The sequence below is a fragment of the Callionymus lyra genome, chromosome 13, assembly GCF_982586985.1.
Source record: "Callionymus lyra chromosome 13, fCalLyr1.hap1.1, whole genome shotgun sequence".
Lineage (NCBI taxonomy): Eukaryota > Metazoa > Chordata > Actinopteri > Syngnathiformes > Callionymidae > Callionymus > Callionymus lyra.
This window is the reverse complement of record NC_141830.1, coordinates 18,262,947-18,289,156: the sequence shown is the minus strand read 5'-3', so window position 1 is coordinate 18,289,156 and position 26,210 is coordinate 18,262,947. Positions and strand designations below refer to the sequence as shown.

Below are 26,210 nucleotides of genomic sequence, written 5' to 3'. Positions count from 1 at the left end.
AACATTGGAAAAAACCTTGTTATTCCTCCAAAAAAGAACCACAGGGATTTCTTGGGTCATGGAAATCTTGGTTGCTCCGAAATGAACAACGAGGACGGATGAATGGATGAAAATAATAGTAATAAGAATTAAGTTCCCCTTAACTTACACAGAAAATACATAATAAATGGAAATATGTGACACGTTTAACAAACATGACTGTAAAATAAAATAATTATAATAATAATCAAGACTTTAGATCACTTGTTGTGAATTAACCTTTGGGGGAGACGAAAGAAAGGGGTTTGGACTATGGCTAGCTCGAATCAAGATTAGCTACCTTATTATATCGATTAATGACAAATCAACTCGAAGGTCATGGAAAATAAAATAAAAGTATTAAATGTAGAAAAAAAGCGAAATATTTCACATAGAAACGATAATGAGACATTAAGTGAATTCAGAATATATAGATAATTAGATACAACTTGTTTGATCCCTCAATGCATATTTGATTTTGTGTTATTACAAATAACACTCAAACACTAATATCTTAAACTCAGATTCAATTCCAGAAGTTTAATGTAAATTTGAAGCAACATATCTTTTAAAACTGGGACGTTGCCTTTAAAAAAATTCCATTATAGGGATTGAGACATTGACCTCCCTTGGATTCTACATGGACATGTATGTGTCACATTTTCTTTTGTCGTCCCACCACCAACGCCCTTAATATGCCATTATTGTAGGTCACCGACGAGTGGCCAGTTTGAAAGTGACCTTGTTGGATATAGAATAGCCACACTTACAGCAAATTAGCTACTTCTTGAGTTCCTGAAGTCTTTAGTGGTCCACACAGGAGTATAATTTGAGAGCATTTAACAAAGCTGCAGGTTTTTCTCTCTTCAAACCCCTCAATCTTTCTGTTCTTGTTCCGGGTCTCAGAGAGCAGCATTTATCCCGACATCGCTCCGTGAGAGGCTGATTAATCATCCAATTAATGCTTGTTTACCGATCACTAATGAAGTGGACCGATGTTTACCACCTCTGATGTGGAAGAGCTTTTCTTAGGACCTGGTGAACATCCGAGGGGGAAAAGATGTGAAAAGAAAGTAGAGGGGAAGGAACAAAAGCATTTTTCAGTAGCAGTGTCAACAACCACTTGGAATTGGTCCAGATGGGAGCCGGGCAATCTAAGTTTGATCTATCGACAGATGTTGTTATCACAACTCTTCTCCTTCTGTGATAGGTTTTGTCTTTCGTGTGCGAGCGGGCAAGTACACAATGATCAGATCTGTCTTCTGCTTCGATGGGGGAACATAAACTAGAACAGTGATTCAAATCAGGAGTGAATGTACATCCTTAATTTGTCTTGTTGCAAGTGCTCAGAGATAGATTGGCGAAGTTTGAAACTCCTTAGCTGGGTTTGGCTCCTACTCTACCTCGAGGAAAAAAAACAATTAATTATTCCATGATTATTCAAATATAAAATCAGTTGATTTTTAGTTAGTAACACCTCTGGAGAGACCTACAAGACACTTAAAAAAAAAAGACAGACCAGTCCAGTCGGACCGAACCATTATTTAAATTCCAATCGAAATTGGTATTTTGCTATTTGAAGAGAAAACAAAAACTGATTCGGATGCTAAAGTAGTTGACGTTAAACACCTTCAAAGTCACAGTTGCAACCGGTTAACAAAAGTAGAAGAGGCTGACATGACACCTGACAGAAGAGTGAGAGTGAGACGATACCATTTTAGTAGATATAGTCAGCTCATGATTCAAGTCAATGCAATATATTTAACTAACAACCTGATGTATACATCTCACGGTTCGATAAGATACATTCAGCTTAAGATTCGATATAATACATTGAGCTCACAACACGATTAATATTTTCAACCATTTTAAGGTGAAAGTCAGTAATTGATTTCTTTTGGTTGAATAGAACTGAAATCCGAAACACTGTATGTCTGAACATCAGCTTTAAAAGCAGCGGGAGCCGACTTTAAAATATCCTCTTGTCCTCAGTCATAGGCAGGATCTTGCTGGAATTCATTGATCCTTTAGCTGCAGAGAACGTAATGACTATCTAGCGGCCATAAGTTAAATTACAACACAAAAATGAGCGCAGTGAATATTGTTATGGTCTGTGAAAGGCGCTTTACAAATAATAATTACTTACTTACTTTCTTGCTTAATTTACATTAGTATATTTTCGACCAACTTAATTGATTATAAATAAACCAAAAATATAAACAGTGGTCCCTCGTTTATCGCGGGGGATTCTAAAAATCACCCGCAATAGACGAAGTAATCCGCTTATTTTTAACAGTTATTATACATGTTTTAAGGCCGTAAAATTCCTAACCATTACTTTTATACACTTTCTCGGACAGGCATTAACCTTTATTATCACAGTCCTCTCTTATTTAAACACTCTCAAAGTTTAAACTTTTGCAGATTTAAAAAAAAAAATTACAATATAAGTAAATGAGACCAAAGATCAAAACCCGTTTTCAGCCTTTCTGGCGTCTTGACCAAAGTAAGACCCGCTGGTTTTCAAGTTCCCAAAATTGAGCTGGCTCGATCCTATATGTAACTCGCTGTCCGGATAGTTTTATATGAAACTGGTCACAGGAGTAACAACAACTTATTTTGTTCGGCTTGACTGGTTTATTTTTAAAAGCAGGACCACCGGACTTCTGGAACACATGCGGCTGCTTCACTCGCCGTCTCAAAATCACAATAAACGCACACCTTCCAACTACGCCACATCCACAACTCACAATACCGCCGATAGGTGAACTGCCATATAGCGAGTGACCAAAGTACTTGCTTTTTAACAAGATAAAACATTAAATGTTTTTTTCGACACCTTGCTGTTGGATATCAAATCGGTGAAAAAAAAACAACTTATATTGTGTACATATTATTTCACATTGTGCAGAAACTGCTTTGCCAGTGCAGCGACAACACTTAACTACACTACAAACATGTTTCTGCATTTAAAAAGGGGTCGCAGGGTCACATGCTACAAGTGCTTTGCTAAAAACCCAACAGCCAGTCTGTCGAGTACCAGCCAATGTGAGAGTAAACAGCTCTGCCAAAATACCGCGCAATAGTCATGTTTATACACTTCATTTGTAGAGTCAGAGATTTGTTTTCATTTATATGTCTACACACTATTTTTTCACATGATTGTTCATACCATGATTATGATTTAACTTGACATAGGTTCAATTATAATGTGTAAATATCAAACATTGTATTTTTTCAGCATCAGGAACATCAACTCAGTGGTTAGTCCTGCGTTCTTGCCGTCTTGTCTCGCACTGACTATAAGACTCGGGACAAGGACTGGTGTAAAGAACTCAAAGTCTAAAAACTAATTTAACTAAAAGAAGTAATTAGGCAGCCGGTAGAAATGAGATGAATACGCATTTAAATGGCAACTGCAACAATAACTAAAAAAATATATACCCCATTATTTTAACACTTCTTTGCAGTGCAACTTTCAAAGCCAAACTTGTCCAATTACAAATCCTTTGAAAAGCCTTTTCTCAGCTGGATTAAAGTCTGATCACACTTGAGAGAAGAACATAAGTAAGTCAGTAAGTGGGGTTATTAATACAGAACCACCTCAGCTGACCCCGGGCTCCATCAGATATGGCAAGAGCTCATGAATTCAATTCCAGTGGGACGGGTGTTTTGGGAGTTTTAGGATTGAAAACTCATCTTAGAGCTCCTCAGCATTGTCGTTTCCGCCACTCGACCATCCACCATCTGATTTCCCAGCAGATTGTGCGATGCACTGGCAATTTCATAGCGTTCGACAATCTCATCAAAGCAAAGCGATTAATGCTGATGCTACGCGGAAGGACTTTAAATGCCAGATGGATGAGTAGCAACTTGCTTGTTATGTTCTTCAGAATAAAGTGCGTCTAGAAAGTGGAAGGAGTTGTGAGCTGCTTGAACTGTTGCAGTGCTTTCTTGGTGTGCTTTTGTGTCTGTGGGTGTGCGTTTTTACCGTAGGCCTCCATCGATCACGACACCTCGTCTCTCCTCCGTGGTCACGGAGCTCTCGTCTCTCCCTCGAGGTCACCTACACGGCACTTTTATTTTCTTCATCGCTGTGTGTCAACATCCATCTATTCTCAGCTAAAATAATCAACTTTAATTCAAAAAACATGCTCTGTAAGATTGCAGACAAGTGCTGTGAAAACATGTTCATAAATACTTTTATTTCACAGGGAGTTAGATTTGTATAATACTCTCTAGGATTTTTTTTTTTTTTTAAAGGAAGGAGTCCTTTTCGTGCTGCCCCAAATCAACGTCCAGGATTTCAAGTATGTTGGCATCTTTTTCATGAGTGAGGGAAGAACGGACTGTGAGATCAACAGGCGGATTGGGGCGGTGCCAGCGGTTATACGGAGCCATCTTTGGTGTTAAAAAAAGAGTTAAGCCAGTGGGCTCTCTCAGTATAACAAAAGGGAGATTCCTTTATTTTGTTTTTTAAATATCTCAATTATTTTCTGTCAAGCTGTTTTAATATTGTTCTTTTCATAGAAAAATATGTGATCAACTTTCTAAAACAAGACATATACTTTATTTAAATATATATAAGTATTTTATGGGGGTGTCAGTTGTAACTTTTAATACATTTTAAATTAAAGTATTATTTAGGACAGGAAGCAGCTTCAATAGAACTATAAATATGATGTAAAACAAAAATATTAAGAGGAAATACATATACGGCAACTTCAGCATTTTCAAGCAAATATAAGGGAAAACAACCAATTTAACCTTTATGAGTTTTACACTGACCTCATGAGGGCCAAAAAGATGAAGACAAAAAAGGGGGCTCCTTGTGGGTCACGCTTTTCCATCTTTATTTCTCCGACTCACTCATGACCCAAATCAATTTGGGTCACACGAACAAAAACATCAATACCTCCATTTGGTTCAGAACTTGGAAACTCACATCTTCCCTGCAGGCAATTTAAATTCTGGACTTTATTAAATAAAAAGAGAATAAATACGCCCAAGTGACATTCCATTAACAAATTTGACTTCCGATCTTTCGCTCCTGCTGCTGCCGCGCTCTCTTTTCCACATGACATTCCACACAGCGGGAGTTCTTGCTCCCGCTTCCCCGGGACCCGCTTCCATTTTTCAGCTAAAATCCCGCAATCATTCACTCGTTTGTTGGACTCAGTCTGACGTTTCCCCCCAGCTCCGCTCCTTGCAGCTTCACTGGTCTGTGACGCAAGCCCCGGGCGCTTTACTCTTCCCCTTCACTCTTTCATACACTCGGCAGCCAGCCACCTCTCCCTCTCTGACCCCATCAATCCCTCGGTGCTCCGGCTAAGCGCGGTCACTCTTCATCAGCCATCTCCAAGTGGACACAGACCTCCCAAAGGTAAGTGCAAATTGGCTCCTGTCGGGCCGGTTTTACCTGGTCACCAGTCATTTTTTAGGTCGCCCTTGTCTGAGAAGTCATTCTTTCACTTGTTCAACATCGAGTCCTCTAGCGCTAATGAAACCCGAAGTAAAAGAAAACCATTCAATTTGGTGGTCGTAATAAATCAACAGTTACTATCATAGATGGATTTGGAATTGTGAGACAGGAAAATGAAAAATGTAATAGTTTCTGTTTCCTACAGTATAGCATTGTATTATCCAAAACTCGGTGGTCCCTCCCTGACCCCGTCCATCCCACGGTGCTCCGACAAAACCAGGTCACTCTTCATCAGACTCCTCCAGCAGAACACAAAACCTCTCATAGATAAGTGCAAATTGGCTCTTGTCGCCCTGGTTTTACCTGGTCTCTAATTCTTTTTCAGACCCTCCTCACCTCTGGATCATCACCCCATTACAATCCATTCCACCCTTGTTCTCCGAATCAAGTCCTGCAGGCGACATTAGCCGACCACGGCGGCGCTTTAATTTTTTTAAGGCTCTTTCCAGCTCAATCGCCGCCTCCTGTTCAGTCACCACAACCCGTGCCAGAGCCAGGATAATCACCTTGGTTACCGGTGTTACCAAGATTCGACACTCTGGCCACATTAGTGCCGAGCCCCGCGGGAGTGGAGAAGACAGGTGTCAGACCAGTGAAGTGGGGTGTTAAACAAGCCAGGGGCTGAGCGGGGAGGCATAAACGTTTACTCTGAGTCATGGAAACAGTGCCCCCAAAAGCCAGGAATCCTCACCCTGTGGCTTCAGTGTTTAGGTTTCTCTTCGTCACGCTTCTGTGACTATAGCCGGACTGGTATCAGAGAACGGCTTGAATAGCACCATACAAGGTGAACACGCAGCACGGACCAACACTATGAAAGGGTTAGTTCAATCAAATTTCACTCATTTTCTACTCACCCTCAGGTCGACTAAGGGTTGGGATATTTTCAGGGTGATTTGTTCCTTTTTGGCATTATAGACAAATATTTAAGTCCATATTACTCATGAACAGAGCCCAATTTTCTTCGTCCAAAAGACCCACATCCAAATACCTCCATACTGCTCGTCTTTAACGTCCATATTGTTTTAAAGTCTCGAAATTCGGGATTTTTAAGAAAAAAAAGAAAAAAGTCCACTGTCAACAGTCGAAACTTGCTCGATATTTACTGGGAGTGTTTCCATGTAAGCCTTTTAGCTTCATCCACAAACAAGCTTAAAGTATAGGCATGTTTAATATTTTTCCAAACAATTTCTCATGTCTAGGTTTCATTACAAGAGGGACAAGCGAGCAGTATGAAGGTATTTGGATGTATTTAAGCATGTCTTTTTGGAGAAAGAAAATTGAGCTCTGGAGCTCCTTGGATTCAGTCAGCTATAGTAGTAATAATAATGCATATAATAGGACAGATTTGAAAAAGGTTTAACCTTATCAAGACATGTTTAAAAATGATATTGATGAAAATAAATAAATGGGTAAATGTAGCAAGCAGAATTATTGGCAAATTCTCATTGTCTTCAAAAGCTTGAGTCAAGATTATGAAATTTAAAATGTATTTTATTGGCCCCTGATACTTAATTAAACATGTTCTCTTCTGCGCTCCCTCACATAAGATCTGCCCACACCACATTTTATTTGTTGCAAACTGTACAATTGACTAAATGTTTCTCACTAAAGGGCTAAAGAAGTGAAGTCTTTAGTGTTCATCTTAAGTTCAGCGTGTTCTCAACTCTGAACAGTAGCTTTGTTCTGTCGCCCAGTGGGGTATTTGCAAAGTTTTAAATCCTCCTTTGCAATGCTACAGACCGCTCTGAAACGGCTTCCCAGTAGTTTCCTCGCCCCCCCAGGACCGATGCCAAAAATGTTCTGTAGTTTTTAACATGACTTTTATCCCTACGAACGAGGGGATGAACCCAGCACCGCTGCGACGATGCCATAGTCTCCCAGATACCGAATCATTACGAGTTGAGGTAGTTTATTCCGGTGAGATTTTTCTCTCCCAGGAATGCTCTTTCTTAAAAAACATCATTAATCACAAGCAAAAGGAACACTCGTCCTCCAAGACTTCAGTATCAGCCACAACAATACAGAAGAAACTTAAAGTGCAACGACGGCTTACTTCTTGTTTTTCAGGCTGAAATCTTTGTTTTGTGCCTTGACAGGCTGATAGCAAAGACAAATTTCCAGGGCAAGAGATGTCGCCAGCTGGAGAGAAGCTGCTGGCTCAGGGGACACCGGGTCGCGTGGAAAGCTCCATCAAAAAGCAGAGGGCGTATTCCTTGGAAACTCGCAGCCAATCAGAGTGAAGCGTGCCCGGTTGATTGGCAGGCACTAGCAAAGTGAGGGCGACCTTGGCGCCCGAGTTAAAAAACTTGAGCTGGGAAAAGTTGGTGAGTCGCCAGTTGTTCTCGGAGGAGCGACATGTAAGGACGACATAGATCACCATTATGATAATCACAAGCGGCGCTGGCTGGGGAATAGTAATGGGAAGGAGATGAAGTGGCGGCCATAAAGAGTGTTACTACATTAGCGCACGACTGATTAGATTGACAGAAAGTTTCACTAATGGACAATTAAACAAATGGTTCAACAAGATATTGGGCTTCAAATTCCAATTGGTGTCTTTTTGTGGCGCTCTTCGACGGTCGTCTATCTGGTACCCCGTGGATAAATCAAAGACTTTATGGGACAATATTACACGAGGAGCAGACCGGTGTGTCTTTAAAAATAAAAGTCAAACGCCAGTCATGACCTTGAGGACATCAGGGCTTTAAATGATTACAATTAAGTTTGCCGCACAAATTTACACCATTTACAACATTGAAAACATGTTAACTGACTGGTTAATAAAACAACTCAAACACTCATTTCAATATGTAAAAGACTACATTTTTTTTCTAACATTTCACTTTTTATCATATTCCTATTTAAGAATTTTTTTGAATTTGCATGTTAAGGGGCGAGGTTTCATTAACCAATCACAATTCAGCCCTACCCTAGACCAGAGTCTGGCTAAACAGCAGGATCGGTTTCCAAAATGGCTGCAGAAACTGTACGAATGGGTGACATCATAAACATAGCATCTGCATTTTAAACAGTATACTTCATGGAAAGCAGGCTGTTAGTCAAAATGATGTAGCTATTATCGAAATGTTGGGACGATGAACATTTGTTAAATCAATCCATATTCCAAACACCCATTCAGCCATTTTAATTCAAAGAAATGAATCCAAAGAAATATGTGTGTAAGTGCTATATCTCAATGGGTGGGGCTTATAAGAAAGATTGGTTTATTTTCTAACTTGTGGAAGGACTGGTCCATTTAGATGGAACTTCACAAACATTGTGACTGTGCAGTGTCAATCAAGTTTTAAATTTACAGAATTAAAGATTGAAAAGAGGCAATATTGAAGAAGAATAAATTAGGGAGCCAATTTATTTACATGTTTTTTTTAATACATACAACCATTTCAAGGCAAACCATTTGTTTGTTTGTGTTTGTGCTGAGTCAAACAATGTTGTATACGCAAACAATTAAGTAAATCAATTTCTGTGTGCGCTATGAATCTGACATAAAGTCAAATGATGTTTCAGGGGGAAACCAAACCAGATAAAAAACAAACAACTCTGCCTTTTCTGATATGGCAGGGCTGTCTGCCAAGTTGAGGTGTTCCAATTATTTACACCTACAAAAAGACGGGATTTGGGGGGCGGGGCCTACAACGGCGAGAAATTTGATCATGGAGTGGAAGATGATTTAAGCACGGAGCCAGCAGATGGCTGGGAAAAGGACTGGGCCCGGAACGTGCATTTTAATAACGTTGCCGTCAAGTTAATTCTGTGTTGGGAGTGAATTACGCACCAATGCTTGGATCAAAGAATCTGTTTTGGCTGCAGAAGGAGATTTGTCCAGAGGTGTATTGCTGAATAAGCAAAAACAGATTTGAACTCCTATAGGATGCAAGTAAAATCTCAAAGAATAATTTAACCAATAGACGAATATGGATTTATTTACTTCATCAATGTGACGATGTACAATATTATTACCGTCTAGATCTGCCAGAAAGAAACTTTTTGCCTTTTATATTTGAGTAGAAACTCTGTGATTGGCAAAGATTTAGATGCATCCGTAGACGTTACACACATTTATGTATGTATACTTATAATAATTGGTATTCAAATCCGTTCCCGCAGGTGCAGCCGTTTCTCAACATGCCAGAGCCGCAGCCAACGTCCAGACATCCTGACGGGGAACAAACGGATGACTCTCATTGCCGACTTTCAAATAAACAAATGACTATGGTTTAATGCTGGCGCTGATAAGCCAGGTGCTAATGGAAGCATCCGAGGAGGAGGAGGAGGAGGACGAGGAATGATGGGCGGACAGAAGCAGCAGAGGAGTAAGAAGATTATTAAAACACGCACGTTTGCATAAGTGATCATTAATTTTTATATTATTTAGTTATTTCATCATTTTAAGGTCGTTGTGAATGACAAAATGACTACTTTAGAAATATGATTAGCCAATCTGATTCAATAAAAACTTAGATGCTAGAGTGGTTGGGTTGTGGCTAAGCTGTTTCTGGTTCAATCCCAGCTGTGGATATGATTTTGTTGAATTGTCCCTGAGCAGGAAACCTAGCCCTGCGTCTCAGCCTACTCCCATCAGTGTGTAATGCGCAAGGATCAGCCACTTGGTGTAGAGCGCTACAAGTGCTGAACAAGGCACTATCTAAACCAATTACCAAATTAACATTGATGTTGATACAACAATGAAGACCATGGTTGTGTTTCAAAAGCAGGTTGAGTTTCTCACTCGCCCTCAGGGCCACACGGAGGCCACATCAGTTTTGATTTAAGATGGACTTTTTTTATATCACCATCGCCCTTATCCTTTTCTCCTTCTTTGGTGGGAAACAAACAGCAGACGATGTCGTTAAGAGTTCATTACTTCAACCACATGGATTTATTTTCTCGTGCACTACAGCACATCAGTTTCTGAAGGCAACTCAACCTGGTTCTTTTCAACACTCATTATGATTTACTAAACAAAACATGGATGAATGCCATCAGAGTCTCAATTGACTGAGTCTCATTTGTCTATGGAAGAAATGTTTTTAAAGATATGTATTAACTTGTGCACATGAAGAAATCTTCTGACAACTTTCTCTTATCTAAATAAGTATTTTTTTGTTAAACATTTTCTTTTCTGTTTGAGCCCAGACACGCGTCCAGCTTTAGCCTGTTGTTTGATGTATAACTATTCATGAAATATTTTCTTTATATCAACAATGGTATCTTTGAGGATCTGTTTATCTGAGACGATAAAAAAGTCCCAATGGCTCCGATTCACCACTTTGTCATTATAGTCAAGTCAAACTCCAGCTATACCGAGCTAACTAGCTATAACCAACCACCCACACGCTGACGTGTCACATCCACTCATAACTGTAGCTGCCGTCACAGAAAAAACAATAAATCTAGTAACACGAGACACTTCAATCGAACGCCGCCGTAACCACCTTTGACTGACAGTCAGGTTCCGCATCTATTTATTAAAGTTGGTATTTCAACGATAACCTTATCGCCGCAGCCGTACACCGCAGCTGCTCCGGATCCCCACAAAGACGATCAAACACTGCTGACATTGTGCGATTGTGTGTGTCCCTTAGGCCTGCCCGTCAGACACGCTGTGAAGTCCTGCTGCCTTTCTTCTGCCTCTCCTCCTCCCTACGTCGCTTTCTATATTTCTCCCTCTCCTTCTTTTTGTTCTTCACTCCACAAAGGGAAGTCTTGTCGTCTTTCAAGTACTACTCTCGGTCTCAGTGTCTACTCATCGGTTTATCTTTCCAGTGGATCTTGCCATCTTTTGTCTTTCATTTATAAATGAACTGTTTCTGAGGAGGACATAAAAATAAAGAGATGAAGAGACACCCAGCTCAGACCAGTTGATCTTCTGAGCCAACAGAGCTGGAACAATTAGACTTCACTTTTCTTTCTTTTTTTTTACATAATGATGTTTTTTATTTTTGAAGAGTCGGGACTCATGCAGAGAATATTTATCAATATTAATATTAGGGTTGTCACATTTTTCGATACCAAAGTTAAAAAAGGAAGCCTTTACTTTTAAATACATTACTTTTTTAAATAAACCAACAATCAATAATTTATTCATTCATTCAAAGAGTGACCATGGTTACATATTTTTTCCCTAATGGATGCGAAAAATGAACAAAAAAACAACTATTATCCATACATACAGTGGTGATGAGCATCCTTCAAGTACAATAACAAACCAAACAGTGGTGAAGGGCAGAGATTTAAAAAAAAAGTTGTCTTATACTTGTGTCGATAAAAAAAAAAAACATAAAGTTAATGTAAAGTATTGTAAACGTAAACGTCTGTGGTGAGTGTAGCTTTATGGAAGTGTCTCCGTCTCAAATAATAACGTGTTCTGTTATTATAGAGACAGATTTTATTATTATTATTATTATTATTATTATTACTAAAATTCACTCACCTTGAACTCTTTAAAAAGTCAGGATGTCTTTCAAGTGTGTTTTGGTTAGAAATGTTTCCCCTTTTAGTTTACAAACTTCAGAGACACCATTTGCAGGCCTGGTTTTAAATAATCATTCATATTTACTCCACATTCATCAGCCTCGAATCCGAAGTATCTACGACTACGTCTCTGGCTGACAGGTTTATCAATAAGAAGAGGTGTGTTGTTTTCACTTGAAATAGCAGAACCCATTTTTCGATGACGGCAGTGGTTCTTCTTCGCTCATGCTTATACTGCCCCGTTGCTTCCGCCAATAAAGCGGGTATTCTGTACTCATGTTAACGAAAACTACTGGCTACATTGGGTTTTAAGTGTATTGGTAACAAATTGGTACGGAAGTATTGGCTCCTGTGACCATTTTAATTTATACAATACTCTTCACAATGTAACTTGAGTCTGTCCACGTGACCATCCGAGACATTGGAGTTTAAATCATGAAACTTGAGTAAGTCTACACACGGATTTGCGCAACAATTTTGACGCTTCTAAATCCCTATTCCAGATTCATAAACAATACAGAAACCTCAGATCTGATCAGAAAAAACTAATACTAATTACTTGAAAGGTGAGAGCACGATCGTGGAGATCAATTAACATGAACCCCCACTCATGAATAGAAAATGATCAAAATAAAGGGAGGAGATGATCCTGTACACCTGTCACACACATAGATGAAGAGAGAGCACGAAAGGAAGATAATTGAAATAATTTTGTGTGAAATAGAGAAAATATTTTCCATTTTCTTCTGTTAATAGTGGACGAAAGGCAAAAGCTAGGTCTGGAGGGCGGTCACAGGTGTCGTTAATCTTGCCTCAGTAGAACTTGGAACATATCCCAGGTGACACGTAGAGGTTTGATATGAAACTGGAGGCAAAGAAATTCATTAGAACACACAAAATAAATACTTTGTAATCTCACATTTCTCACATTATTGGTGATTGTGGTTTACTTTTAGTTCACAGTTGGATACTTTATTTATCAAATAAGCCAAAACTTACATTTAAAGCCTTTCCTTTTGGCCACAACCAACACCAATAGTGACACAAGTCTCTCTCATGAACATGCAAAACTGAGCATACCATATATACATTATACCATAACAGTGCATAACGCAATAAAACATAAATAGTAATAAAACATTTGTAATTTTAGAACATTATTAGCTGATATTACACATAATTTAACTGAATGTATTACTGTTTGTCATGTTATGTTTAAAAGGCATCTGCGTTTTCTAGGGATGTAACAAATTACCGATATCAATCGGAAATCGCTTTTGATTCAAAAGATGTGAGTGCATCGATGCACAAGCCGCTGGACCGATGGCAGGTAAATGTACCACGAATCAGTCGATGGCCCGATTACAAAGTTATGAATAGGTTTATTATTTTAGCAATAGAGCTGGAAGCCCCGCTGGCTTATTCTCTTTCTCTCTCTCTTTCCAGAGACAGCGTAACTTGATGATATAAGAACAACAACAGTTCTTCACGATCATCAGTGCATAACTCCTCCCCCCCTACCCTCACCTGTCTCACTCTTAAAGGAACAGTAACACGCACAACAACGTTGTAGAATTTTACTTTAGTTAGTTCAAAAATGTTATTTCAATTTTGTGCAGACCTAAAAAAATCAAGATTTGGTTAACTATATTTTATTTCAGTCTTCATAGAAAATATTTTATATTTTAAGCAAGTCAGTCAGTTACAGACATGCACATTGTTATAAAATAGGTTAAGTTTATTAGAAAATCATTACATTTTGAATGTCATATTATTTAGTTTTCGCCATTGTTGAAGTGATAAAAATAATAATAATGATACAATTCGTATGATGTATTTTAACATGAGTCCATTCATCAGGACAAACTGCAGTTACTACACAGTACAAAACATTGTTATGATGAATCAAATACCAGCTGTTAAATGCAGAGAGTGGCAATAAAGACCGAAATTGTATTATTTTGTTTGTTTGTTATCATTTTTCACCTCAGTAGCAGCTCATTGTTCCCAGAGCCTACTCAGACCTCTCTCCAAAAGGTTTCTTTCTTTCACATCCTTGAGTTTGTTTATTTTGCTCTAATTTGTGTCAGCAGCGAAAATTGATTGTTTTCAAAAAACACTTTTATTAAACTTAACTTTTATTAAACTTAACAGGTGAACAATATCACATTTTTAGAATTGATTTAGGATCATTCATAATGTAAAATGTATACTTCAAAATGTATACTTCAATATGGGATCACTTTCTAGGCCCTTGAATCAGGTCAACTGGACTTGGAATGAAACTGAACTATGCACGTCGTCGCTGCTGATCCGAGTGAAAGAAAACACAAACCAGCTCCACCCTTCTTTTCTTTAAAGGAAAAACTCCACTAGCAACTATGTCAACATGACCAGCTTGCTCTGTCGTCTCCTCCCTCCATTTGGGTTAAACCATAGTATGGTTATATCTGACGGAATTTTGTTATACAGGAACACTGTTAACTCATATATAGATACCTGGGAACTTTTAACTTTTAAGTTAAGATAAGAAATGTGTTCATGCACTCTGATGCAACATTTTAAGAAAATTTAACCCAGGATAGTACATTTGGTAAAAAACGATTGATTAAATCTTGCTTTTACTGTTTTACATTTTTGGATTAATTATTTAATTTATTTTCTATCGCTCATTCCATTATCGGGGTTTGTGGGGAGGCGGCGGACGGATTGACTTCTCAATGGGAATTGTATGTTTTTGGACTGTGGGAAATGTTTGTTTCTTATAGAAAAGTTATTTTCTTTTCTCAGAAGCTAACTGCTCAAATGCAGCCGCACTAATTCCTTTATAATTTAAATAAAGAGCTCGTCTCATATTTGCAGCATTAGCACGATTAAAATATGACACTTGGATATATGATGTTGTTTGGCATGAGTTGGTTTGTTTGTCTTCTATGAGTATGTACACTAGGGGTGTGCTTTGCAAGAATCTGGCAAAACAATATGTATCAACACACAGTAGCAATTATAAGATATTTTGTGATACTGTGGGAGCAAAGAGTTGTAGTATTGTCCCACACTTGACTATTTTGTTGCATAATTTACAGACTCTACTACAAAGTAATAACTGCCTTCATTTGTTTTTAAACTAAAAAATGTCCCAACATCAACTTTGAAAGCTCCTGGAGTTGACTGTGTCCTCTCATCCCCAGTCAAAACCTGGATGAGGTGGGTTTTCATCGTTCTTTTAGCTAGTAATGACTCCTGCCTTCCAAGAGAAGTTTAATTAAAACACACAATTTGAAAAACACCATCAATATTTGCTTGTTAATTGTTAACTCAAAATTATATGATTTCCGTTTGAAAACACTATGAAGTGTAAAATTAAAAAGAAATATGGTTAAAAATAATAAAATTAAATTTTAAGGCAATAAAAGAGAAATAAGAAATAAATGATATTGCGATATATTGCTGAATCAATATTATTTAACACACTTAACATTCAAGCTGGTCAATGGGGGGAGCCCAGTTTGGTTAGTAGCGCAGCTGTAAACCATCCAGGGATTTAAGGTAGAACTTTATTGATCCGGGTTGACTCGGGGTCAGGGGCCAACCCTAGTGTGTATTATGTCTCTTCACTTTCATTTCTAGAAAATCCTGCTTAAAATGTGTTCCAAACTTCTCTTCCATACCGTACACCATGTAGCTTGGATCGGCCAGTGACCACAGAAAAAGAAAAGGAGCTAAATCAAATGAATTAAATCAGATATAGTTAATTATATTTAGATGGAAGTCAAACATTGATGACGTTTTTTCTGCAGTCAAAAGTGCTTCGACGTGATTGAAGAAGGTTGAGTGAAGTGAACCTGTCCATCATGACAGAATATTAATAACGGGTGATTCCATACGTAACGCATTAGGAATCATAGAGTCATTGCTCTGCCTTTCCCTACACGGCTTCTTCCTGCATCCACCTCCGCGCCCCCCCCCCAACCCTGTGTCTCTCCAGGCCCCTGTCAGTGGTTAGATTAATGACAGTGATCAGCGAGCAGCCCCCAGCAGAGGTTGCCTGCAGCTCAGGCTAAACCCAGCACAGTAAGCATCACACACACACACACACACACACACACACAGACACGGAGACTCTTACATGCGACACACTCCGAGCGAGCTCCAGAAACACACGCGTCACTCGTAACACAACTCAGCAGTTACACTAACAACAGACATGGTATTGCATATCAAGCACACCGCTCTGGTCTTTGGGGGGGCGTTCACGCTACACACAAAAGGGCAGAAATCAATACACAGCCAATGGTGAGGTTGTGTCAGTGGGGAATGACGACGGCGGAGTGTGATGTGTCCTCTTGGTACGAGCACAGTGTGGCTCCTACACTACTTATGCTGAATATCCGTGCTTTCAATTTAAAGTGATTTTAAAGCCAAAATATGACGTTAAGGATAATTAGGGAAACTCCGACTTCAGGAGACGGACAGTGAGCGAGTACCTAGATACATCTTGATGAACCATACAAAGATGATATCGGTGAAATCTGTATTTCATCAGTGTTCTTTGCAGGTGATGTCATCCCCTCATCCAGACGAGGTTCATTCCAATGAAGCTCGAGTTCAGGGAGCCATTGTTTCCAGATGGATTTTATATTTTTTAATGATATGGTCTTGCTCTCAAGTGAATGGTCATTGAGTGAGTGTCTCATTTTAGAAGAAAAGCGAAGCTTCTGCTTCGAAGCGTGAACTTTCCTCAAAAGATACAGTAGGCTTGCGTAACTCTGGCTGAGGAACATCTCTTCAAGACAAACTGGCTTAAGTGGCAATAAGAACTTGGGTCGGATGCAGATTTTCTCAGGGTCTTATTGGTTGGTTGGCGACTAGTGATGACCTCACATTACAATATATAGCTATACATATCATATTAATTGTATAAAGATAATTCATTTATATTCTTTGGCTCAGTTTCCTATAGCTTGGACTCGTCCTATTTTTTTAATGATTAAAGCATTTAAATCTTCAATCTGACATCACAGGAAAAAGAACAGGCCACATAAAAACCTTTAAATGTTTATTTTGTGTTTTAGGTGTATGCTGTATATCTAGTGTATATTCTAGTATGGGGGTGTGTATCTATATACTAGATACTATAGGAACAAGGATATATGTGTGGTATTGTCCGAGTACTTGACTCTGGTTTACAGACCACACGACTCTTAACTTTAGAAGCTGCTGAACGAGGGAATCCGCTCGTCCTCAGTCATTGTCGTGATCTCGCATGATTTAATTGTTCCTTTAGCTACGTTGTACATAACGATTGCTGCCCTCTAGCGACTGGAAATTGAATTGCAACACAAAAATGAATAAACGCTGTGAATATTTCCGCGTTAAATGTAAATATTTAATTAAGGAATTGGTTTTTAAACACAATGCATTGAACCGACAACCATTTAAGAACGATGGCGAAAAAATAAATATGATTTTGAAAACATTACGGTGCTGTCGAATATTGATACAGTATCGTGAATAATAGTTATCCCGATCTAAAAAAAAACCATTCCTGTCAGCAAAGAGAAAAATAAAGAAATTATATTGAAATTTTAGATACTTATGATGATGACAAAACTGTGACCAAACCAAGAAAGATTAAGTATTTGCCACACAGAGAAGATGCAAGAAGATGATACCCCCTAAGAAAACTTGATAACCCTGAAGATACTGGAGGGAAGTATTGTGACTTGTCTTGTCATCCATTGCTGACCCCTCATGGATCAGATCTGTGACATCCATCCAATAAAATAATGGAGAGAGACTTGAGTTTGATGGTATTTGAGAACTACAACTGCACACTGAGATGACCAGAGGAAAGAGGAGAGAGAGAATAAAAAAGAGCATCACCTGCCTCTGCAGGAGGCTTTATAACGGATTGTTGGCCGTTATTGCATCTGATAAGGTCAGGTCTCCCCAGTGCTAACCTAACGCCAGCAGAATATAAAGGTGAGTCCAATCCTTCTCTGACTGCGGATCTTTTTTTTCCAGCGTCCACGCGTAATAAACACCACAGCGTGCGCAGCAGGAGCATCATCCAAAAAAAAACAACACGAAAAATAAGTCACGGCGTTCACTTTTTGTTGTCAGTCACGAGCGTGTCCACGCGTGTTTCGACACAGGCGCGTCATCGTCCTGACAGGACTTGAGCAAAACTTGGAAGAAAAAAAATGCCAGAGACACTGAGACTCACCAGGGTCGAGCAGGCAGGAGAGCGTCAGGAGGACAAGCGGGAGGCAGTAGTTCCACACGCTGCTGCTGAAAGCCATCGCTGGATCTTCCCCCCTTTTCTCTTCTTTCTTCTTCTTCTTCTCCTTCTTCTTTAATATTCCGGCTGCTTCCGCGGGGAAATCACGGTGACATGAACCTGCAGGTTCACTCTCGGCTGCGGCTGCTGGAGCGTCAACTCCTGTGTGCTGGTGGGTTCGGCTGACAATTTTCTTTTTACATAATAACAATTTTCTTTTTCTTTTTTTTTTAAAATCTGCTCACACTTTCTCGTCGACTCGACCGGTTTTTCTAGGCGACTTTACATACTGGATGTGTTTTAAAACGCCTGTCAGGTGGGCGGGTTGGTGCGCGTCTCTCTTGCCAATCAGAGGCCGAGGCAGGTGGAAGGGGTGGGCCCATGTGACCAGCTGGGAGGGGGGAGGGGGCGGGGCTTCCAGCATCACAACAATAAAAGAGGAGAAGCTTCAGCATCTTCTTCCCATTAATTGAAATCAATTTACTCTAAATATGATTGATGGCCAGCATGTAGTTCTCCGAGCTGATAAGCAATTTATTTCCAATTTGGGGTTTCAGGAGAACAATGTGCACAGCGCTGATGAAGATGGCGACGGCAGGTGATTCTGTTGGAAGTAGATTTACAAACGATGTGAGAAAAGCTTCTCATACTCTAAGCCTGCACAAATGAGATTTATTTACACATGGGTGTATTCCTGGTTAAACAACATGTTCAATTATTTAGTCCAAATCTGGAAATACCATAATATCAGACTCCCCCTGATACCTCAAAGATCATTTTAGAATGATATATCATCTCCATGGCTATTGTGAATATGTACATATTCAGTGGCAACAATAGGATATATTGACATGCTGTAGAAAGAAAGATATATTTGTAGTATTGTTCAAGTACTTGACTATGGCGTAGCAGAATTTACAGAATGAGGAAGAAAACTGCTGTCATTTGTGTCCAAACATCAACTTTAAATGCTTCTGGAATTGACTGAATCCTCTAGTTCTCAATCATCGCCGTATTCAAGCATGATATTATTGTTCCTTTGTCTGTGGAGGACATATATATATCCAAAGGGAAATATATATAAAATACTCTAGAGCAAACGGTAATATTTTATATTCTGAGCGGTATTAGTTCTCACTGACAATCTTCTCTGAACTTCAAGTTAAACATAGAATTCAAGGCTCTAAGTGACTCGCTATTACCTTTTATTTCCATTCACTGTGCTGTGTGTTGTGACACAGTGTGTGATCAGACCAACATGAAAGAATCTTCTATGTATTTATATATTTAAAAAGCCTATTTTCTAACTTAGTCTTCAACACAATATATGTTGCAGAATGCACTTAATCACACTCCTAGCAGGCTGTACGTTTTATATTTAAGTGATTTTAAAGAGAGAAACATTTGCTTTTGAGCAAAGATTATCAGGTATGATATCACATAAAGCTATTAACAACGGAAATCTACATGATCTTTGACTTGAGGTGACACACATAGCTTGTCTATGCTTCATAATTGTTGTTTTCACCCCCGATGTTGACTGAGTAATTGCAAATCATGATATGATGTTTCACCACAAGTCATTAACCACAATATGTCTTGTTTTGAAAAGATATTTGATAAGCTAAGCGTCGTGGTAGTTAAAAAGTGCATCAATATGATTAGATCAGTTTTAGCACTCACGCAACCTGAGGTTGTTTTTTTTTTTACTTCCTACATCTCAATTTTTATGGGCTGGAACACAAACCCCAGCTCCGGACGGTCCAGTGTTTCTGCTCATCTGCAGTCAGGCCTTATTAGGTCCTACTGCTGAAGGGCCTCTTTAACTTAACCCCCATGCTGTGACCACAGCTAGCCCATAATTGTGTTTTGCAGTCAGAGTGTTGGTCCATTATGAAAATTGCTTCTCTTCTCATATCTCTTTCCCCACTGATCTACTTTTACACTGTGGCCTCATGTCCCCCATCTCTGCGAGGAGATACTGTGTCTACTGCGCCCCCCTCAGGTACTTCAAAGAAGTGCATCCATATGAGAAGTAGTTTCTCTTCAGATTTATTTCAAGGGGGCATCAAAGTAGTGGATGGAGATTATATTCAATGTTCTCTTTCTTTGACTCTTATATCACTTTCATCTTTTGCAACCCACGGGTCATTGCTTAAGGCTTTCTCTTTCATCGAAACTCTGGTACAATACAAGTGCACCTCTTTAAACTAAATATTTTGTGCGAGCGCTTGTTCTATTGCTCGGGAGGGAGCGGATGGCAGCAGTTTGCATGCACCAGATGGAGCATTGTGGAGAAGTAATGAGGGGAAAGCACCTGCTACTCCAGTTAACTCCGCTCCATCTTCAGCCGCTGACAGAACATATGCAGGAAACACACACAAAGCAAAGTGGCCGTAAAAACAGCCTTTGTAGGAGGAGAGAGAAAAAAAGCAGCACTGAGATGTTCTCCTATGGATGCTAGCTTGCGTTTGATCGTTTATGTTTGGCAACAAAGTTACAAATCATGGGTCATAATAAGAGCCTCGTGATGAAAGAGAAAATTTGTTTTTGGTTTTTAATACTTTTAGAACATGTTAATATGTTTAAAAATGCAGTTAAATCATTATTTATTAATCTTCCATTTATTCACATCATCCAATGCTATATTAAGTTATGTTGGATTATAATTATTACACACTATACGTATACGCCATACTTAAATTAATGCTAAAAGATAATCAAAATATAAAGTATAACTTACTGGCTTGATCTACGAGCTTAAACGCTTGACTACACATTCACAATCAACATTCCACTTGAGGCAAGCTTGGATCAGAATTAGAGATACGACACCGGTAATTTAAAACATCTGTTTATCTGCAAATCAAACCTTAAATCGTAGATCAAAGAACGAAACAAGACATACCCGGGAAAGGGGGGCTACAAGACGGAAACCCCCACGAAGAACATTTGAATGATTAGATTACAAGAAAACAAATCAGGGTGTCTCTCTACGGGGGATCGGGACACACGGAACATGAGAGAACCATTTGGCCAGAAAAGGACGACCTCCCGGACGGGAAATTTGCCTTAATATAGCAATGTTTCTACAGATCGGGGCCTTTTCTGAGGCTATTGACCCGTACAGTCGCCGGGAGAAAGTGTGTCCGATCGTAAAGCTTGTATTTTGTTTGACTTGAAGCGGGGAATAAACGACCCGTGACACAATCTGATTGTTCATCCTTCTCCACGAAGCGAAGTATAAGACCTGGGACGGGAAGTGACGTTGTGTTGGAGCGACGGAACAGACTCCTTGTTTTGATCGTTTTAGTTCATAAAAATATATAATTTTAAGGCAAGGCCTTCTCCACAGGCATAAACATAATCAGAAAATAAATTATTATATTATTATTATTATATAAACAATAATTATATATATATATATATTGAAAAAAATAGTGTTTTTTTCTTCATTTCATATCTTTGCTCTTGCATGCACTGCTCCCAGGATTCTACATTTATGTTAGCTTTCATCCAATCATATTAGAGCTGTCATGTGTAGCCAGAATCCAGTCAGAGCCGGCGCCTGTACATTTAAATGAACTGAAACAGACAGATTCTGATAACCAATCACATTTCGAGTTGGCGATCAGGGCCAGCTAGCTGGTTGAACACATGACACGTCCACTGATTGGATACTTGCGAGACGGACTTTTCCAAGAGAAACAGGATATTGTGAGGATCGGTCGTCCAACCCCCGAGCTAGCTTACCTGTCCCAGCCGGGGAAAAGGTTTTATGCGCCACTTTCAAAGCAGCAACTACAAGCGTTATCCCTGGCTCACAGTTTCAGAGAGGAACTGCAAGTTGTACTGCTGGGAATGCCTGCTGTTTGCAACAGATCAATTTGGTGTTTGGAGCCACATTGGATTTGCAAACTTGAATTGTTTAACCAAGGCTGCAACGAGACACCAAATGACAGCTGGGCACTTATACATTCAAATACATTTGGGGACAGCCTAATAATTGCTCTTTAACTTCCGGAGCATTTAAAATCAATACATCGATGTACTAACAGACCATACTGATGTGTGCAATAGAGTTCCAAGATCAATGTAAGAGACACTCAAATCAACAAATAGTTGCCCTTTAAAGAAGTGTTCAACACACCACGGTCCTCTCACTGTTAAACTTCACAATGTGCAGTTTGGAAATCTGTGGGGGGCGATGCACCATTTTTCAGGGAACTTCAGTAAAATAATTACATTAAAAAATGTCTTATTTGATTAATCAAATACCGAAAAGTTTCATTTAAAGTTCGAGATTCAAGATCAGGGGATCAGGGTTGCATATAACCTCACCCAGGGCTACAAATGGTCCCCAGTCCAGACTTTGGACAAACTTATATCAAAGTTTAAAGCATCCTGTAAAAGGAGTATGAGGAACAGTTCTTCTAGTTCCCACAGAAGATCAAGAAACTTATTTTCAATTAACACACAATCTCATGGAAGAAAGGCATGAAAGCTTCTTCAAGAGGGTGAAGTAAAGGCCCAGTAAGTAAGTTGCCCTGAGTTGCATGCCCTGTATAAGGTGTCTTGTTCTTATGTTATTTTATTTTTATTATTTTTTATGAAAAATTGCTGTGGATAATTTGGAAAAAAAACAATTTCCCGAAAAAAGACCCCCTGAGGGATCAATAAGTTCTACCTACCTACCTACCTACCTACCACCCCCGCGCTCATATGGTATCATTGATTACATTTGGAGTTCCTGCGTTCAAGCTAAGGCTTGCTCTTAAGGGCACTTTTAAATTTTCACTCGGGGAAGTGAACTGAAGAGGTTCATAAGGTCAGTTGCAGTGATGAGTTTGGAGATGTCCCTGCAGCTGCCCCACCTCAAGTGTTTGAGGGAAAGAGTAGCTGACGTCTATGATGCCTTTGGCATCAACAGAGGTGCAGAAACAATGTATAATTACATAGTGATGGGTTTATGAGGCTTCATGAAGCAGTGTCGTGTTGTTTAGAGGTCAGTAGGTGGCGCCACCACTTTAATAATAATGTGATGTTTCATGAGAACAGTTGTTCAAAACAAACGAAAATAGTGCAGAGACTATCTAGTGGACTCTGAAAATTATGACACTGTTTCATGAAGCTTCATCAGAACATCACTATAGTTACTTTCAACAATAAAACAAAAAAGATCAAGTCACAAATTAAAACCACCAGAAAACTTCCTTCGATTTATAACTCTAAAATAAATTCGACCTGATAAAAACCCATTCTGCTGTGATTTAACTGGCTGGTAAGAGCAGAACACGATGATAGCAAACTGGGCCTGTAAACGAATCAACTTGATACATTGACTCCAAACTATTCCAGATAACTGAGCTTCTTACATCTTCGTCCTGGGAAAGGCCACGTTAGCTAATTTTCTCCACTTCAGTTCACTTCAATCTTCCATTCACAACCTGCAACTCCTTGTTGTAGAGGAAAAGCAGGAACATCCACTAGTGTGCTGATTGAAATCTTCCCTTTATTAACCAGGAATGACTGATAGAAAGTCTTCATTAGACAATCCCCTGAACTAACCTGCCTATTGATCTTAAGCCTTATCTTTAACTTCAACTCCCAGACACTGAGACGTCCCTTTAGGCAGGTTATCATTATCAACCTTTGTGAGAACACAGTACTCCACACACCTAAGATTTGCTTTCGAGACCAGGGCTGTCTGATTTATTCATCCCATTTGGCAGGTTTATGTTCCATACCCTGTTCCCTAACCTCATTAGAAGCTACTCAGGGTTTTTTTTTTTATGGATAGTGGTTTTTGACTTTCTTTTGGGGTTTTGTTTCCAAACCTTTAACTCTGTTATGATTCTTGTAAATTGTGTCTTATTTAGTTTAAGCCCTTCCTGATCTGTTGCTTTTTTTCTACCGTTTTGAATGAGTCAGGATTATCTTTGTGGACATTATTGATCAAACTAAGTGACTTTTGGATATTCTCTCATTTTTGTGTTTTGGTCCTCCTATCATAATGAGTGAAATATAGTGATGGGCTGGTGAAGCTTCATGAAACAGTGTCATGTTCTCTAGAGTTCGGTAGGTGGCGCCATAAGTTTAAAAATGATCTGGTGTTTCATTAGAACAGTTGTTCAAAACAAAGGAAAATAGTGCACAGACGCCATCTAGTGGACTCTGAAAATAACGACACTGCTTCACGGAGCTTCATCAGACCATCACTAGTGAAATGTCCTTCTGATGATCTCACAAGGCCATCCAACTTCTGATACCATTTGTTACTGAACACCATCATAAGATTTAATTTAAACCTGAGCTTTTGTGGTAAAAAAGAGAGTGTTCATTATGCAATACAACCCCCCACAGCCATCTTTCTTGTACGAAAAGTAGAGTGAAATGCTAATGTTGGCTTCCCATGACCTTTTCCTCCAATTTGTCGGGCTAAATGGGCTCAACAATATACCTGTTCCCGCCAAACATTTGCACACAGACAATGTACATTGTAGAACCATTGACCTAATCTGTACAACTTGCACTTCTCTCTCTTGTTCACTTATGGATTTCTAATATGACCATCCCACGTTTGGTGCCATCAGACACAGGACTCAAAATCATCCACACTGAACTTGACACCCAAGTGTTCTCCTGATGTTTTTTGTAACAGCAAACCAAATCTTTAAAGTGAGAAAACTGCAAATGAAAATCACCCACACTAGCAAGCTATACTATCTGTTGGTTTTACTCTCTATTTTTGGGTAAATAACAGACCAAACCATTGACAGCTTGTTTTGGTTTGGATCCTTTCTGTCCTGGCTGAGATTAAAAAATAAATTGAAAAATAAGAGACAACATTAAAATTCAAACATGGTTGCACAGTTGTTGTTTTTTTTACTCACTTCGCCAATTCTAACTAAGACTGTTCTGTATTCCATTCACAACTTTTGTTTGCTGCCTAAAAGCATCAGTCCAGCTTGTTTATCCATGAGAGACTATCAGGGTCAGGATATGACATTAAACTACACTTCTATTTTTACTGAGAATCACAGCCTAGTTCCTCAGGGTGAGATACGCTGTGAGAAATTCCTGATCCATAATCTTGTCCTTTTTTTTGACCAACTGGGTTGAAAGCCCCCGGAGCACGGCCCACTAGGAAGCATACAGCTTTTCACTCATGACTGACTCCAGACCGAAAACAAAAATGTGGCATTTCAAATACAGCAGGGCACTCTGAAATTTCCATTTCGCCCCCCACAAAGCGTGACAGGACCTTATCTTTTTCGCATACATATCTGATGTCTTTACTTCTGAAGCCTTGACACCTTAGTGGCGTTCCTTAAGAAAGTGTGTGAAAAAGCCGGTGGATGGATGGTTGCAGCAGAACGGCCGTGCAGGCTGCATGAATAATCAGTTTAATAACATTATCCTGGCTGCGCTCTGCAGCACATGCACCCGTTAATGGAGTGTCATTGTTAAACTGCAGCTTGGCCCGTTATTAACGATGGCCCACGGTCAACCACACACCGAAAATAAAACCACATAAAAAAAACTTCACTGGACAAGTGTAATGAAATTCTCAGCATTAACGGCACACTTATGGTAATAACCGATGGTGCGCTGGTACGACGTGCGCAGTGTCAACGCAACAGAGGAGAAAATTAAATAGATGAAGTTGTCGCTCCCTGATGGTAATTTTATGGTGAAGAATTGGAAAAGGTTAAACGAAATCCCAGTTATTCTGAAGGATCTAGCCACTGAATGGAAAATTCCATCTCCGGTTTTGAAGGAATCTTATGTGTTTGTGAAGATTAAGAACAGAAAATCATGCTTTTCATTTATCCCTCAGCGACACATCCTTTTACAATTTCCTTTGACTTAATCTGGATTATAACGGTATAAATCTAACAACATTCCATTAGGGAACTTGGAATAACAGTT

General features: G+C 39.2%; 1 protein-coding gene across 1 annotated transcript in view; it reads right to left on the bottom strand.

The window, feature by feature from the left end:
* cadm4 (cell adhesion molecule 4) overlaps positions 1-18,683 on the bottom strand; it is a 239,743-nt gene extending 221,060 nt beyond the window's left edge. The window contains exon 1 of the mRNA XM_087804976.1: positions 18,225-18,683. Coding sequence (XP_087661102.1) covers positions 18,225-18,300 — 76 coding nt within the window. The 5' untranslated portion in view covers positions 18,301-18,683. The remainder of the gene's footprint in view (positions 1-18,224) is intronic.
* Between the last annotated feature and the right edge of the window lie 7,527 nt (positions 18,684-26,210).